General features: G+C 33.3%; 1 protein-coding gene across 2 annotated transcripts in view; it reads left to right on the top strand.

The window, feature by feature from the left end:
- ADAD1 (adenosine deaminase domain containing 1) overlaps positions 1–17,512 on the top strand; it is a 32,510-nt gene extending 14,998 nt beyond the window's left edge. The window contains exons 6-11 of one of the 2 annotated variants that reach the window (XM_011375166.1): positions 1,020–1,143; positions 2,803–2,973; positions 3,939–4,168; positions 7,061–7,298; positions 11,186–11,318; positions 17,346–17,512. In XM_011375166.1, the coding sequence (XP_011373468.1) occupies positions 1,020–1,143; positions 2,803–2,973; positions 3,939–4,168; positions 7,061–7,298; positions 11,186–11,318; positions 17,346–17,459 (1,010 nt within the window). In that variant the 3' untranslated portion in view covers positions 17,460–17,512. The remainder of the gene's footprint in view (positions 1–1,019; positions 1,144–2,802; positions 2,974–3,938; positions 4,169–7,060; positions 7,299–11,185; positions 11,319–17,345) is intronic. The other variant, XM_011375167.2, reaches the window with a different exon arrangement.
- The last annotated feature ends 853 nt before the right edge of the window (positions 17,513–18,365 follow it).

Here is an 18,365-nt window from a genome sequence, read left to right as displayed (position 1 = left end):
TCCTTATGCCTCTTTCTTCTCATCCTGTAACTTAAATTTCAGTTTCGTAGAGAGGGACTCTGCAGCTGATCTGCGTGAGGTGACTCCCCCTCTCCCCCCAATTCATTTCATTAGTCTTATATTTGTTTCTTTCAAGGCCATTATCACAATTTGTGATTTGTTTAGTCTTTTTTCTCTTTCTCCTATTAAAAGCTTCACGAGGGCACGTCTCACTGAACATTTTACTCCTAGCATCTGCTTCAGTGTCTGGTACGTGATAGGACTGCAACAATTTTTGTTGAATTAATGAAGGTACTTTAGGTAGTTGCAAATGTGAAACTGAACTTTGTTTGAAAGACTTAGGACTAGAGATTTTCCGAAATCATTGACACCGAAGTAAAAGATAGAATGAGAAAAAAGAACAATGAGCTAGTGACAAGGCTGTAGAAAGAGCCCATGGTTAGGATCTGAAAGGAGAAAAGAATTGCGTGTCTTCTGAGCATTGTTTCAAGGAAATCGCAAATGGGATATAGCAATAAGTAAATGGAGTGAAACTACTGGAGAAAGCATTAGGTGCTTGTTTCTTCAAAAAGGTTCAGTAGAACTGAGAAAAATTATTATTTGGTTTGGAGAAAGTTTAGAATAAGAAAAAATTAGAGGTATTATATATTGATAATTTGTTTAATACAGAACTAGAATGGCAAATGAAGGCTCTTAGCAGCCAAATAAATCAAAATGCAAAAGACTTAGATGCATATTTGAAAACCAAGGGTATCTGGTGATTCTGTTGCTTATAAAAATTTAGATGAAGTATCACAATATGAAACAGCTGCCTTTTTAATTGAGATATTATTGAAGTATATAAATATTTTTGCTGCTTAAAAGACTCAAACTTTTATTTGATGAAATTGTGGAATTTTGTTTTCATCTTTTTGGTCAATATATTTTACTAACTTTAAAATGGTAAGTTAGAGATAGCAGTTGAACACAGGGAAGAAGGAGGTCAAAATAACCTGCTGCTGTTAACTGATTTCCTTCAGCTGGACGGCACGAAGTTGTAGCTATCGGCACAGGTGAATACAATTACAGCCAGTGCATTAAGCCGAATGGAAGAGTGTTGCACGACACGCATGCTGTTGTTACAGCAAGAAGGTCTCTCCTTAGGTAAAGTCACAAATGTGTTTAATGCCATCAAATATATGTGCTTGTATTTACAAATGCGCTTTTATTGATTTTTGAGCTAAGGCTGTGTCAGTCTCTTACTTTTTTAAGCAATCTATTATTTCCATGTCACTTTTGGAAAACTTATCATAGTAATTTCAATGAGTAGTCTGGATTTTAGTGACTTCATTATCAAGATCTTATGAATCCAGTTTTAAGAGTCCTACAACCCTTTTTTTTTTTTTTAAGATAAAAATACCATCTTTATTACTGAATAAAGTAAATGGAGGGTATAGCTTTAGGTCTGGACCAAGTAGGCTTAGTAATATTTTACCCCTGAATTAGCTATACTTATCCAAAAACTGATGGGTTTCTATTCGTGAAGTCTGTGCAGAGTTTACCATGTAACAGTGTAGGTAAGGTAATGTCTATGCTGGCAGATCTCAAAGAGAAAGAAAGGGGCTGAGGTGAGCATGCCTAGTTTCTTTTCCAAACTCATCTGTCCCTCTGTTCCTCACAAGGGGCTCGAATAGCAGGTTAAGGAAGAGAAGCTGGGAAGTCCCTTCCCATGAGAACGTGAGAAAATAAGTTCTGCCTCCTGCAGTGCCCACCCGCTTTTGGTTCTCTGACCCCACTGACCATACTCTTATAAAAATATTTTCGTGGAAGTTTTTACATACTCAAAAGTGAGACTAGGATGATGAATGTTATCATTCAGTTGTCAGCAATCTGAAAGCAATACCTGGTTATCAGCAATCTAGTTATCAGCATTCTGTTCTTATTTAATCTGTGCATCCTTCCTTTTTCATGGTGTTTGCTAGAGTATTTTAAAACGAATTTAGAATACTACTTTATCTGAAAAACTTAAGTATGTATCTCTAATAATAAGGAAATAACCTTATAATATTAACAGTAAAGTTTTGGGGGAAGTCCATGAAGGTAATGGAATTTATTGTCCTCCCAACCCCCTTGGTGCTTATTAAATTATTTGACCTCTGTAAAGAGACCTCTTTGGGGTTTATTTCTTCCCATGCTTGGCACTGTTATATACTGGTGCTTCATTTTTTACTATGTACATTTTCCTGATGATTGGATTTAAATCATGTTTTTTAATAAGCAAAATAGTATTTTTCCCTGATTAGTAATGTTTTTCAAGAGATCTGCTTTAGTTCTTAATAAAGCTTACGATCTTCACTGTATTATTTCTGTGCTCCTGTGTTTTTGTCTTTAAAACAACTAAGGAACAGGAACAACTGTTGTTTGTTTTAGCAGGAAAGGGGAAATAGAGAAGTAAGGCAGAAACTCGACACTTCCTTTAGGAGGCTGGGAGTAGGACTGTCTGAGAAAGAAGGGAGGAATCCGTAGGGACGTGGTGGGTCTTTGCGGGATGTGATAGTCGAGGACTCCACTGTGCAATGAGAGTGGAGTGGTCGTCAGGACATGGTGCTGTAAGGCAGGTCCAGGGCAGACTGGGCTCACCTAAGACTTCTTAAGGGACTTAATTCTTCGTTACATAAGGTTGAGATTATTTTAGTAGTTCTTATCAATATCAGAACTTTTGACAGGAATATCATTCATGATACACAGAAATGTGATGCTTATTAAGAGACACCATTTTAGATTTTATGACTTTATGATAAAGTTACAACCCTTTTATTTTAGGTATTTTTATAGACAACTCCTACTCTTCTACAGCAAAAATCCTGCTATGATGGAAAAATCAATATTCTGTACAGAACCAGCTTCTAATTTACTCACTCTCAAACAGAATATCAACATTTACCTCTATATGAACCAGTTGCCTAAGGGATCAGCCCAGATTAAGTCACAATTGTAAGTATTATGGAAGTTGTTTTTAGAAGCAGCTGGGTGGCTGCGTCAGGTGCTCCGTAACCCTTCAGCAAGCAAATTTATCTCTATCCAGAGTCTGCCTCCAACCCTGCTATATTATTTGTAGACTGCAAGAGGCCACAGATTCTTTCTCCCTCCCCTCCCCTCGGTCTGATCTATGACTACTACTTACACATTCCACGTACTTCAGCATTTACTTTTCTATGCTTTTGAAAATCTCCTTTCCGGTTTTAAGACTGCATACACTTTAGGAAAAATATGGATTCAGGCACTCCTCACATATTCATACAGGAGTTAAGGAATGCAGTTTGTTTTTCTGGTCAATGCGTGGCCAAAACTTCATTATCTGATGAATGGGTAGCCTCATTCAGCATGAAATTTAAACGATTCAGACCAGCACAAAGAGTAAAGTAAAATTCACTTCAAGTCTAATCATCTGGAGATAACAGTGGTCAATATTTTGTTAAAAATCCTTTCAGTAACACCTTTGGAAAAGAGGTGAGCATTCCTCGAGAGACATGTCAAGAAAGATAGTTTTAGATTTTATTGTTTTAACATTTTATCAGATGAATCTTGAATACAATTCATCAGTTTTATTTTTCCATTCCTTCATTTTGTAGTTTTAAAAGATTTTCATGCAGAGAAAAGAAGTAACTCACAAGCTATGGTAGGGACAAAAATTAGGTTTTCATTTGCGTTTAAGAGACGGTAAGAATGGCAGTACTATGGAATTTATCTTTGTCAGAAGCTATAAAGATGGTTACTTTCTGTTGAATATTAATATTGTGGAACCAACTTACTCCATTCCTACCTTGCTTTGGGTTTGCATCTGTTTCTGTTACTGGAATTAAACGTAAATTAAACATGTTTGAGAACAGTTCGGTACATGTAGATTTTACCTTGTCAACTTTGCTTTTTTTAAAAGAAAACTTCTCTTCTTTTTCTAGGCGCCTTAATCCACATTCTATATCTGCATTTGAAGCCAATGAAGAACTGAGTCTTCACGTGGCTGTTGAAGGCAAAATTTATCTGACTGTCTACTGTCCTGCAGATGTTGTTAATAGAGTAAGCAGTATGTCCTCAAGTGACAAATTGACAAAATGGGAAGTGCTTGGTGTACAGGGAGCATTGCTGAGTCACTTTATACAGCCAGTTTATATCAGCAACATACTTGTTGGTGAGTGGAATTCCAGTACCTACTGGCTTTTTCACAAGTAAATAACTGTATTTATCAGTATAAAATTAGGTTTTACATACACAACACCTTAAGATAAAAAACCAGATCTACTGTTTTGTTGAACTTTTCATTTCATGGTAACTTGTAATCACCCTTAGTATAATATGATGTTTGTTATCTTATCAGGAGGCCAAGAATCAATATTTTAAGTATTGATTAAAATATTGAACTTATAATTTAGTTTGCACAATTTTCAATTTTTCCTCTTTCTTTTGGAAGATGTTTCCTTGAACTTCTCAAATAAAATAGCTTATATTGTTATCCTTGAAATAAGAAAGATATTAAATGCCCTTTTTGGTTTTTTCCTATTCTTATGCCTTTTTCATGCATTTGTTTATGATCTTGATTCTTCTGAGTAGCAGGTAACTAGAACACAACATAAATTAGTAAATTACTTCTTTCTTTGGTGAGGGATATTACAGAATGCTGTATATATCATTATTTAAATTAAATTTAATGGGATGACATTGGTTAATAAAATTATATAGGTTTCAAGTGTACAATTTTATAATATATTATCTGTATATTTGAATGGTTTTCCAGACATTATATCGTTGACAATTTGGGGGCTTGTTTCTATAGTTTTCATAAAGCCCTGGGTATTTCAAAGTGTTAGTCACTCAAGAAACAATTTAAATACCACAAGTATTTGGTTCTTTGTTTTCTGTTAATTTTTGTTAATGATAACATGTGCAGGCTTTAGATCTTCAGGTAATATCTTTGTTTTTAGGTAATGCTATTTCTGTTTTTTTTTTTTGTTTTTTTTTGGTCTATATATTTTATACCCATTTCCTTAGGAATTGTAGGTAATTTTTTTTTTCAGTTGTGTATATATAGAGAATGCTATGTTTTCTTGCCATTTTTGTTTGGCATGGCTTTAATAAATGGTAAATAGGAAAATGGTGGTTGTGTAATTTTCTAAAATTAAGCTTATTTTCTTTGTATAAGAAATACATGCTTCACAATTCAGTAGATTCAAAGGATATTCAGTGAGAAAAGTTCCTGCCGTCCTCATGCCCAGGAACCCATTTTACTTTCATGGTATCCATCGTTACTGCGTAATTGCTGGTTTTTTTTTTCCAAATATAGTTTATGCTTCTAGAAGTACGTGCATACTTGTTTTTTATTTTACACAGATGGGATCATACAATTTATACTCTTCTGTATCTTTTTCCATTTAACAATGTGCCTTAGAAAATTATACCTTAGATATAGTTAATAATTTAAGATACATATATAGGAAATTGTAAAATTTCTAATAAAACATTAATATGCTCAATTTTTTTCTATTAAATTAGCTTTTATAGCACCCCGCTAAAACATCTAGGTGAAACAATTTGATGTTTAAGGAGTCTTACACTGAGTTTGACTTGTAAGGTTTTTTTCCTTTTTCTAAATGTGTCTTGCTATTTTAGCCAAGACCCGTGTCAACATCTTAATTACAGTATGCCTTAGTTTTGGATGCTACAAAAAAATACCATTGATTAGGTGGCTTAAACAACAAATATTTATTTCTCACAGTTCTGAAGGATAGAAGTCTAAGATCAAGGGGCTGGCAGGTCCAGTGTGTGGTGGGGGCCTACTTACTGGTTCATAGATGGCTGTCTTCTTACTGTGTCCTCATGTGGTGAAAGGGGTGAGGATCTCACAAGGGTACCAGTCGCATTCGTGAGGGCCCCACCTTCATGATCTAAGCACCTCACAGAGGCCCCACCTCCAAGTAACATCACGTTGGGGATTAGGTTTTAGTATATGAATTTTGTGGGGACATATTTAGTCTGTAGGACAGTGCGTAATAAATATATAACATTTTTTTTGAATCTATATCTTCTTTTCATTATAAATACAATGACTATTCCCCAGATCTTATTTCTTCCCAACTTTTTTCTGTGCCCAAGTATATCTTTAACTTAACTAGCCTTCATTCGTTAGTATCTTTTGTTAGTATCAAAGAAGTGCTTAAAAAGTGTCAGAAGCAACTCATGTTCTTTTAACATCAGTTTCTAGTTCCCAAATAGTCATAATGAGTGTGAGTCAGGTAGCTATCTCAACAATTCCAATGACGTGGGCACAAAACTTTGTGAAATATGTCTAGTGGTATATTAAGAATCTTTTGTTGTGAGAACCTCTGACCCTCTAGAACCTCTGACCCTCTAAGGCAGAAAGAGATCTGCTTTATGATAACTAATTTTTAAGTGGGAATGACTCTTCCTTAACTTCTATCCTAAGTTTGATGCAGCCCATTATTTTACATTAATAACACTAAGTCTTTTTGAGCTCTCTTTAACAGTTATTTTAACTGAGAACTCTATGTTTTTGGTATTGCCCACAATTTTAACCAGAAATAGTTATTCTATAAAACACTTTGTGTTGTGAAATTAGAACATTGTGGTACTAGAACAGTTGTAACTTGTGGCCCTTAGATGTGGAAAAATAACTTTCACCAAGCTTTTCCCAGCCATATTTATCTGCTATATTATGTGCTGATTTTATTCTGTAATCTGAGAAATTAAGACAGAATGAGCCAGTTCTCCAACAGAACTCTGTTAAAAAGTACCATGCTTTTTCCGTGTCAGCTCTGGCTCTTTGCTTTTATTCCCTGGAGTATTAATTCATTATTTTCTGTAGAAGACTCTTTTTTGACTAAAAATTCTGTCGTTATATTGTCCTGGTTCTGCTGAAGAATACAGAAGAAGCTGCTAAGAGAATAAAAGTAGGAAAGGAAAGGTTGCAAGATAAGGGTAAAGAAATGGATGTCAGACCCTCTCCAGTTATTTTCTTGGTATGGTCTTTGATGTCAATATGGTGTTTGTTCTGTTTTTTGCTTTCTAGGTGATGGGAATTGCAGTGATACTAGAGGCTTAGAAATTGCTATCAAACAACGTGTTGATGATGCACTCACTTCAAAACTTCCGATGTTTTATTTGGTCAACCGACCTCAGATTAGTTTAGTACCCTCTGCGTATCTACTTCAGACAGACTTGGAATATAGATCCTTGAGTCTGAATTGGGCACAAGGGGACATTTCTTTGGAGATTGTGGATGGCCTCAGTGGGAAGATCACTGAAAGGTTAGCATAACTATTTTATTTTTAAATCACATATTGCTTAAGTTAAAGAATACATTTAATACATTTTTTTATTCTAACATTTTGATAAAAATTTTAAAATTATGAAAAGCAGTAATAATAGTTATCATTAATTGGGTATGACTATGTTGCAGGTATTGTACTAATTAAAAAAAAATTTTTCTGATGAGAAATTACATAGCGAGTGATGGAACCAGCATTCAAATTCAGTTTGTAGACCTGAGTTTCTCCAGGTATTGTGTCCTGACCATTAGCATTAGAGTCATATAATGTACTTGCTTTAAAAATTCAAATTCTCCTACTGAATCTAAATTTATGATTTGAAGGCTCAGGAGTCTGTATTTTTCACAAGCTCTTCCACATATTACACATGTAGTTAAGTGTGAGAACTATCGTATACTGCCTTCTTAGAAGGACCCTGTACGTTAAGTGGCATTATGTTCTTTTATAGCTAAAAAATAAATAAATAAAACCTGAGATTCAAGCTAGGTTAAATATCTTGCTTAAAGTCAACTAGTAGTAAGGGACACAGCTGGGATTTCGATGCAGACATTTTATTTCCAAAGCCTTTGTCCTTAACCATGATCACTATGCCTTTTAGACAAGTTCTTTGTGATATTCTTGCCACTGATTATCAGGTAAAACTTAAATCTTTCTTTTAGTGTGAACATACATTTATAATGAGGTAATGAATAATGTTAAAAGTTTAAATGCCTACATTTGCTTTCTGTGTGAAAGACAGATTTAAATTATGACCACATACAAATGTTTTTTGGTACAAACTCAGTCAAGCATACTACTGATTGTTTTAGCTAGAGTGAATTACGTTCTTTATGCTTTGAATCAGCATAAAGCAGTATATCACTGCTAATAAACTACATACATACAAACAAAATAGGTCTTCTATAAAACATTAAAAACTTGTTTGCTGAAAACATAAAATTGTAGCATAACAAAGATGAAATTAATAATGTATAACAAGTTTAACTCATTTATTATGGTTAAATTCTTGCCAGGCGATTACAAACACAAAGAAAGCAGACGTGATCTAAATATTAGACAAAGTATAATTCAATCCCAAAGTATTACATAAGGCAAAGGACACTTTAGCAATATAAATTCACAAGGAAGACAGAACAATCATGAATATCTATGAAGTAAATAGCATATTATCAACATATATAAAGCAGAAATTATGGAAGAGAAGAGGAAAAGTAGAAACTCATTACTAGTTGAGACAGTAATTTAACCTCTTTCCATTCACAGTAGATCAAGTAGATAAAACAATAGGCAAGGATATAGCACTTTTAAATAACATGGTAGATTTTAAAATATCTGTACCATAAAAATATAAAATACACTTACTTTTTTTTACGAACCTACAGAAAACTGACAAAAATTGGCCATATGTTAGACCGCAAAGAAAATCTCGCATTCTAAAAAGTAGAAGCAATATAGATAATATTATCTGATTGTGATGTAATAAAACTATAAAAGACAAAATCACAATACTAGAAACTTCTGTCACTGAGAAAAGTTCTCTTTTGCCTCAAAGAGAAAATATAAAATGAAACTGAAGAATAACGAGAAAACGAATATTAAAAGCATTACATATCAGAAATTGTAAGATATACAGCTAAAGCAAAGCTGAATGGAAAAGCCAGTACTTTAATTGCCGATGTAAACAAATAGTGGAAATAAGTAGAATGAAATTAATAAAACTAGAATTGTAAATTAGAGTTAGAGAATGGAAAAAGTTAGAAAGAATCATAAAAAGATGATTTTGTGAAAAATATCATCCATTAATCTCATATAAAAATGAGAGTAATTACTCAGAAACAGAGAAAATTAAAAGAATCATAAGAAACTTTTTTGTTCAGCCATGTAAATAGTATTTGAAAACATGGATTGAAATATATAAATTTCTAGGAAAAAAACATTTTTAAACTGGTATAGAGAAGGAAAAAAATCTGAACAGGCTATTTTCATGAGAAAGTTATCAAAAAGGTACCCTGACTCCTTCTCAAAGAAAACGCCATTCCAAGGTGGTTCAGAGGAATTCTATAAACCTTTAAGTAACAGAAATTTCCAATGCTATCTTAAAAGATGGAAAACATTCCAATGCTCTTATGAAACAAGTCAGTCATTGATACTGAAACATGATAGGAGATTCCTGCTGCTCCTCCCAAAGTTACAGACCAAGCTCACTTTTATATCCAAGCGGTTATTAAACGGAATATTAGGAAGCAGGATCTAGCAGTACATTAAATTAATATATTTTACATAACAATACCAATTGCTGTTTTATTTAGGAACGCGAGAGTAGTAACATAATAGAAATAATACCAGATTAGAAACTCATTAATATAATTTGTCAAATTAATTGATATAGGGGAAAATACCATATATTCATCTCTATAAATTCTAAGAAGGCATATAATACAACTCAAAATATTCTAGATAAAGCTACTCAATGAAAAAGGAATAGATATTTTTGTTAAGGTTAAAATGTATTAGTCCAAAAGATCCTAATTGATGATGAAATCTCAGAGGCATTTGCATTAAAATCCAGAACAAACATGATTGTTTACTGTTATTGCTGTTATTTCACATTTTACTTAATGCATTTGGACAAGAGAAAGAAAAAGAAAATATAAAATATTGGAAAGGAGGAGGTAAAATTACCATAATCACATATAGTATCATTTAATACTTGAAAAGCCCAAAAGAATCATCTGAAAAATTATCACAACAAAAGTATCATGGTGGAAAATTACTATATAGAGATCAAAAGATTTCATGCACAGGAGTGTATGTTAACTGTGGCTGCATAAACTACCTGAAAACTTCATGACTGAATGTAACAACCATTTATTACTGCTCACAAGTCCTTAGGTCAACTTGAACTGATGCGGTTGGGCTTCCGCATGCGTCTGGGGTTAACTTCAGGTTAACTGGCAGGTCTTAGAGGGACAGCTGGGCTCTTGTCCCCTTCCAATAGACAAGTTGCAGCTGGCTCATGCAGCTAAGGAAGCACTCCCAAGAGAATGAGGACACAAAGCCTTCTGAGGCCCAGGCTCAGAACTGGCACCACATGGTCTCTTCTGTTTGCCAAAACAAGTCACAAAGCCCAAATTCAAGAGGAGAGGACTCAGACACAGTTTATTGATGGGAGAATCTGAGAAATCATGTTGGGAAGAATGAAAGATTTGGGCAGTGTTTGTAATCTATCACAAGAGCAAGCAATGAGAAGATAAAGTGTTACAATGGGAAAGAGTTACAAAGCAAAAAACGTACATGATCTGTGGACCCACTTTTATTAAAAACATGGAAACAATATTTACCTACATGTACATACATGCGTAAGAGGATCGTGAGGTGGGTGTGTAGATTTTACTTTTTATAGTGAGTTAAGATTTACATGCAGTGGAATGCACTGTACAGTTTCATCAGTTTTGATATATGTATTGTACACACCTGTATAACCATCACACCAGTCAAAATGCAGGACATTTTCTCATCCTAGAAAATATTTCTGTGCCCTCTTCCAGTCAGTCCCTGGTATAACCACTGTTTTAATTTGGATCACCATAGATTACTTTTGCTTCAAACAATAGAAATGTTCCACATATCCAGCTTCTGCTTAATTTTCAGTGCAACACTATATTAACTTAAACTGTAATTTCATTAAAAAAATTAGCTTCAGAAAGTAATTAAATATTCAGAATATTTTTATGTGAAAAATTTCCACTGTATGCATTGCACATAATTGAGATAAATATCTATAGATACTATGTTGATTTTTATCTCTACAATTGTCAGCATAAATCATTGAATAATGACTAGCGACTTTCATTCTTTTCTCTTAGTTCCCCATTTAAAAGTGGTGTGTCAATGGCAAGTCGGCTTTGTAAAGCTGCAATGTTAAGTCGATTTAACCTGCTTGCCAGTGAAGCTAAGAAAGATGATGTACTTGAAGCTAGTACATACCATGCAGCTAAGGTAAGTCCTTTAAGGAATAATGTTAATCATAGACATGTAATTTAAAATGGTGTGGTTTTCACGATGATGACTCATAGTGAAAGTTAGTTGAATAGTTCTTGAATATAAGATATTGGCATGTAGTGGTAAAACTAATTTTTAAATGAACATGCCAGAAATTGACTATGTGAATGAGTTTTGCCACTTAAAGTGGCCACCTCAGTATGGTGTGTCCTTTGACAGTATTGCACAAACCTTGCGGTCATACTCAGACAAAGCAGTAATACAATATGTCCTATATACGATATTAACTGTGATAACTATAGAGGTCAGTTATTCTAAAATAATACAGTAGGTATCCAAATAAGTTGATTTTCCTATCTGAAAGTTGTGAAACAGCTTTAATTTCAGCATGTGATTTGGGCCTGAGTAGGTAATATAGATAGCCGTTTTCCTCTCTTTAAAAAAATTTACTCTTTTTTTAGTATTACATATGAAATCCATGTTTAAGTTGAAAATTTCACAATTTTAAAGTACAGAGGAAAAATATTACTTGTAATCCCATCTACTATTCAAATATAATACTCTTAGTCTTAAAATGTAAGTATGTTATTTGTTTCTTGTCATGTATGTATATGTATGTGTATATATATATATATATATATAGTGTGTGCATATATTTTAAAATATTAAGATCATAGTGGATAATTATCTTTTTAATCTGCTTTTTTCACTCAATATGGCATAAGCCATGTTCTCATAATATGACTTATTCATGTTATCGAGTTATTAAACATATATAATTTGTTTCTGATAACTTCATTTCAGTTTCAGTAATGATAGATACAGTATTATGTGAAAGTCTCTTAATTTCACCAATATCTTAATGCTCAAATTGCATAATCCCAATCTGTAATGCAATATTAACTACAGGTTTGTATGTACATACATATTTTTAAATATAAAAGTTTATCTAGACAGCTTCTGGGTTTGGCGGCATAAAGAGGTTGCAAATCATCTCTGTAAAAAACAAGTATAAAACTAGGCAAAATAGTCAAAAGACAATCTTTTCACACCTTTGCAAACTGAGTAAAGGTAGCTGTCAAAAAACTGCTAGAACTTTGGATAAGAATGGAAGCCTGTGGCCCCTTTGCTGGAGGCTATTCCTGTTCTCTCTTCTTCCTCTGGTGGTTTGAATGGCAAGAACTGTAGTTTTACTGGTGAGGAGGCTACCAAAAGTAGTAGATTTGCTACTAGAGAGGGTAGACTTGATTTGGGGTAATGGGTGACCCAGTTTAGTGGCTTCATCAGCCAAAAGTGCCAAACCTGGTAGGAAACAAATGGGAAAGATCAGTAACTTTGCTGGCCCGCAGCTGCAGTCCTGATTGGGGCAAGTGGTGGACCAATTAGTAACTTGGGTCGATTTTGAAAATGAAGGAGCCATGGAAGGGATGAGATTAAACTCTGCTTATATTCTTGGCCTACTGAGAAACTGCACTCATGTGCAGGTAGACCCCAGAGAACCCAATAAAGCGTAAAACTGAAAGGTAACTGGCTGCAACATTAACTATACCCCCGCCCCCGCCACACACAGACATATTGATCAGAAGAAGGTGGAAGCCATTTAGGTTTAAGGTGTTTGACTACAATGTCTGCTGAAATCATTCGCTTATTACTAAGCTATGCAGATACAAGGGCACCATTAGGAAGCCAGGCTAAGACAAAAATAAGAATGAAAAAATAGAAGAGACAACAGCAGCTGCACACCATAGGAAAAACACATCTCACAATTTAAGCAAGCTAAATTAAAACAAACAACCAACTTATGAGCAATAAAACAATCCACAGAGTTGTTACAATATATTATCTAAAAACGGATATGTAAAAAACAGGAAAATGAAGCCTTAACAATCAATAGAAACTCATTCTGAATGGGTCCAAATGTTGAATACTATTTATTTTCCAGGTTCCATGTACTAAAAATGTATTTTTAAAAAGACTAGAAGGCAGCAAAGAGGGAGCAGAGTGATGAAAGATGTAGAACCTGGAAAATAGTGAATCAGCAGATGTAAACTTACTACATCAATAATTACACTCAATTTGAGTAGTTTAAATGCTCTAGGAAAAAAAGGAGAGATTGTCTGATTGGGTTAAAAAGCAAGATCCAGCTGTATGCTGTCTGCAAGAGACAAATTCAGACACAAACAGATTGAAAGTGAAAGGATGAAAAAAAGATATGCTACGCAAACAATAGCAATAAGAGAGCTGGGCTGTTTGTATTAATATCAAACAAATATATGTTAAGATGAGAAATATTACTAGAGACAAAGAGCAACATACTGGTGAAAAGGTAGTAACATATAACAATTATACATGTATATGGATGTTAACAACAGAAATCATTATACATTTGGAAATTGACCTCTAAATAACCCATGAGTTAAAGAAATTGTGAGGGAAATTAAGAAATACCTTGAACTGAGTAAAAATGGAAATATAGCATATTTAAATTTATGGAATATAACCAAAGAAGTGCTTACAGAGAAATTTATAGCTTTAAATGCTTAAAGAAATCTTGAAATCGGTTATTTGCACTTTCACCTCAAGATGTTTGAAGAAGTGCAAATCAAAATAAAAGAAGTAGGAAGGAGGAAATAATGTAGAATAGGATGGAACTCAATGAAATAGAAAACAGAAGAATCAATGAAATCAAAAGTGGGTTCATTGAAAAAAGTAAACGAAATTGATAATCCGTTAGACTAACAGAAAAAAATAGATAATACAAATGATCAAAATCTGAAATGAAAGAAGTATCATCACTACAGATACTAAAGAGCAAAAATAATTATAAGGAAACATAAACAACTTTTTTTCAACAAATTAGACAAGTTAGATGAAACATACACATTCCTAGAGAGACATAAATTACAAAACCTGACTAAATAGAATATCCAGATTGAACTAGAGAAATTGAATTATTCAGTAAAATTCTCTCTGAAGTAAAGCAGGTAATGGCTTTGTTAGTGAATTATATCAAACATAAGCAAAAAATAATACAAATCATATAAAAATCTTTCATAAATTAGAGGAGGAGAGAACATTTCATAGCTCATAAAACCCTGATACCAAAACTGGGCAGAAACATCACAAGAAATGAGAACTGTAAACCAGTATCTCTCAGGAGCATAAATGCAAAAACTCTTAAGGTATTGACAAACCAAATCCAGCAACACATAAAAGGGATTATATACCTTGTCCAAGGAGATTTGTTCCAGGAATGCAAGGTTGATTTAACAACAGAAAATTATTTGATGTAATACATTATATGAATAGATTCAAGTTCACTGTCTACATACTTATCTCAAAAGATGTGCAAAATGCATTTGACAAAATCTAGCACCTATTCCCAATAAAAACACCGGAAAAATAAGAAGTATAAGTGAACTTCCTCAACCCAATAAGGAGCATCAGCTAAAAACCTACCGTTGACACCACACTGAATGGTGGAAAGTTGAATACTCTACCCCATCCCCCACCAAGATTGGTGAAGAAAACAAGACTGTCGGATCTCACCATGTCTGTTTAATTTGGTTCACATCAAAGCAAGAAAGTGAAATAAAAGGCATCTTAGACTGGAAAGGAAAAAGAACAACTGTTCTTATTTCTAAACGATGTAACCTTGTATGTAAAATATCCTGTGGAAAGCAAACAGCTATGTCATATGTGAATTGAGCACACAGTATAAGAGCAGTAAAGAAAAATAAATTGTGTACTTGGAATGAACACTACAAAATTAAAATTTGGAAAACAGTTTCACAGTAGCATAAGAAAAATACGTAGGAATAAATTTAACAAAAGAAGCGCAAGACTTATACACTGAAAATAATGAAACATTGCTGAGAGAAATTTAAGAGGACCTAAATAAATGGAGAGTTGTACCATGGATTGAAAAGCTCAATATTGTTAGAATGTCAATTCTGTCTAAATCTATGGATTCAGTGCAAACTCTATAAAAAAAAAGGAGCCAGCTTTTGTGTAGGAATTAAAAGCTGATTCTAAAATTGACACTCTTGGGATATAAAACCGAAAGTAACAGACTCATGGCCACAGACAGTGGATTAGTGGTTACCAGAGGGAAGTGGGTAAAAGTCATTAAATAGTTGGTGATGGAAGGAAAACTAACTTTGGGTGGAGAACACAATGCGGTATATATATGACGTACTGTTGAACTGTACACTTGAAACTTATTTGATTTTATGTCACCCCAATAATTTTAATAAAAAAATTAAATAATTGATATGTAAATCCAAAGGACATAGAAGAACAATTTTTTAAAAGAATAAAATTGGCAGAATCACCCTATCTAGTTTCAAAACCTATCATAAAGGCACAGTAGTCAAGACACCATATTGGTATAATGATAGACATAGATCGGTGGAACAGAATGAGTCCAGAAATAAGCCCACACACTCATGGGCAATTGATTTTGTACAGAAAGACTAAGGTAATTTAATGGGAGAAAGAATAGTCTTTTCAACAAATGGGGCTGGGACAGTTCCTGTCTGTGGGCAAAACAGAACATTGGACATATCAATCATGTGAAAAAATTAACTCAAAATGGCTCACAGATCTAAAAGATCTACCCAGTAAAACTTCCAAAGACAACGTGAGAAAATATTTGTATTCTTATGTTAGGGAAAATTTTCTTAGATATGACATCAATAGCACAATCCATAAAAGAAAAAAATCAATCATTTAGACTCCAGAGTTTAAAACTTGGTTTCAGAAGTCATCATTAAGAAAATGAAAATACAGTCCACAGCATGGAAAAAAAATACTTGCAAATTATACATCTTAGCAAAGGTCTTGGATCTGGAATATATTATGAACTCTTACAACTCAGTAGTAAGAGGGCAAACAACCAAGTTTTTAAAAGTGGCAAAGATATACAAATGACTAATACACATATAGAAGATGCGCAGCTTCATTAGTCATTAGGGAAATGCAAAATCAAACCACAATGAGATAGCACTGCACACCCACTGAAGTCCAAAAGACTGACTTTCCAGGAGTTGTTGCAGAGAAACCGGACAGCTCTGCTGGCAGGAATGTAAAATGGCGCAGTCACTTTGGAAAATGTTTTGGCAGTTTCTTACAGTAGTAAACTAACTTACCATGTGAAGCAGCACTTCCACTGGAGGAGAAACATAAACCGATATCCTCCCAAGACTCATACATAAATGTTCACAGCAGTGTTATTCGTAATAGCCCAAAACTGGAAACAGTCCAGATGTTCCTCATCCCATGAATACATAAATAATATGACGTATCAGCAATAAAAAGGAACAAACTACGGATACGTGGAACAACAGGAATGAATCTGAAAGCATACTTACTGAAAGAAGTCCAACTCAACTGAGTATATATTGTGCTAATCATTTTTTATGAAATTTCTAGAAAAACCAAAACTCTGGAGAGAGTAAGTAGATTGATTCATGGTTGCCTGGGGCTGGCCATTACAGTTTGTCAGCAAATGGAACTCTTTGTAGGTGATGGAATTGTTTTACAACTGGACAGGGTTGATGGTTGCATATCTGTATAAACTTAGTACAAAAAAAATCAAATTGTATAGTTACAGAGGGTGTATATATGGTATGTAAATTATACCTCAATAAAGCTTTAAGTTCATCTATATGTTCATTTATAAAAAACAAAAGGAAATAAACCAAAACATTAGTGGTGCCTGTGTATAGTTCGGGGATTACAGATGACTTATTTCCTTCTATATATTTTCTCTATTTTTCAAGTTTTCTGTAATGAGTATGATTACTCTTTTAATTAAAAATGTTAAAAAAGAAAAAAAATTTAGGAGTGTCGAGAAGGAAAATTTTTAGTTCCAAAAAGCATATTGAGAAACAAATAGGAATTCAGAAAATTTTTTTATTAATTTTTAAAATGTCAAATTAAAGAGACAAGATTAGGGCTACTTACTTTTCATAAACCAAATTCTGCCTATATTCTATAATTCAATTTTTTTTCTTTCTATAGTGTATGTCTGGATCCTATCAAGAAGCTAAAACTTTGTTGAAATCCTACTTACAGCAACATGGCTATGGCTCCTGGATTGTGAAATCTCCCTGTATAGAACAATTTAGTATGTGAATTAGGCAATCCATCGTCACATTAAAAATCTTTTCTTTTTTGGTGCATTTTGACTAGTAAAATTTTTTTTTTTAGTATTGGTGGTTTTCAGCTTTCAAAATCAGTCTTGCAACAGCAGTGTCCAGAGATTGCTGAAAATTTGGAAGTATTCATGTCAAATTACATTTAAACATTAGGGTTTTGAAATTCCATTTTTTAAAAAAATAATTACCTTATTCATTATGTAGCCATTTTATATTTATTTTTATAGACATTAGTCATTACCCTTTTTGTAGTTTAAAAGAAAATTCATTCTTTTAAGTTTTTGTTTTAATGTTATCTGTATAGCAAAGATATTCAACATTGTGTCCTGATATCTCACTCAAGTTTCTTTAAATTAAAAATTAGAATCCAAGAATACAAATAATAATTCTTAATCATTTGTTGATTAATTCAAAAGACATTTGAGTGCCTAATATTTGCAGTCACCATGCTAGGTGATAGTAAAAAGTAGTAACTAAAACATCATTTCTCATGTCAAAGAAGTTCATGAATACAACTGCACATGCAAATGCAGAAAAATGTTAACCATGTTAGGGAATAATTTGATAAATGAGTTATTCTGATTAATAGATGATTATCATAAATGCTTTAAATGAAATTGCCCATTTTCAAGGGTCTTATAAGATCCATCCAAATGTGATTTAATTCTCTATAATTTAGATTGGTAGAAATTTCTAATCAGATCAAGAACAGATTGTTTGGCATATTTATATTTGTTTATACTATGATAAAAAGGGATGTATATCTTTAGTGAAATTGTGAGTTTGTTTGATACTTTAGCCTCTTCAGCCTATTCTTTAGTTTCAGTCACAGGAAAATTAAATATTATTTGTTCTCAGACTTTATTTCTCTTAGCTTAGGTCT

This window comes from Pteropus vampyrus, unplaced genomic scaffold (assembly GCF_000151845.1).
Source record: "Pteropus vampyrus isolate Shadow unplaced genomic scaffold, Pvam_2.0 Scaffold263, whole genome shotgun sequence".
NCBI lineage: Eukaryota > Metazoa > Chordata > Mammalia > Chiroptera > Pteropodidae > Pteropus > Pteropus vampyrus.
This window is presented reverse-complemented; position numbering and strand designations above follow the sequence as displayed.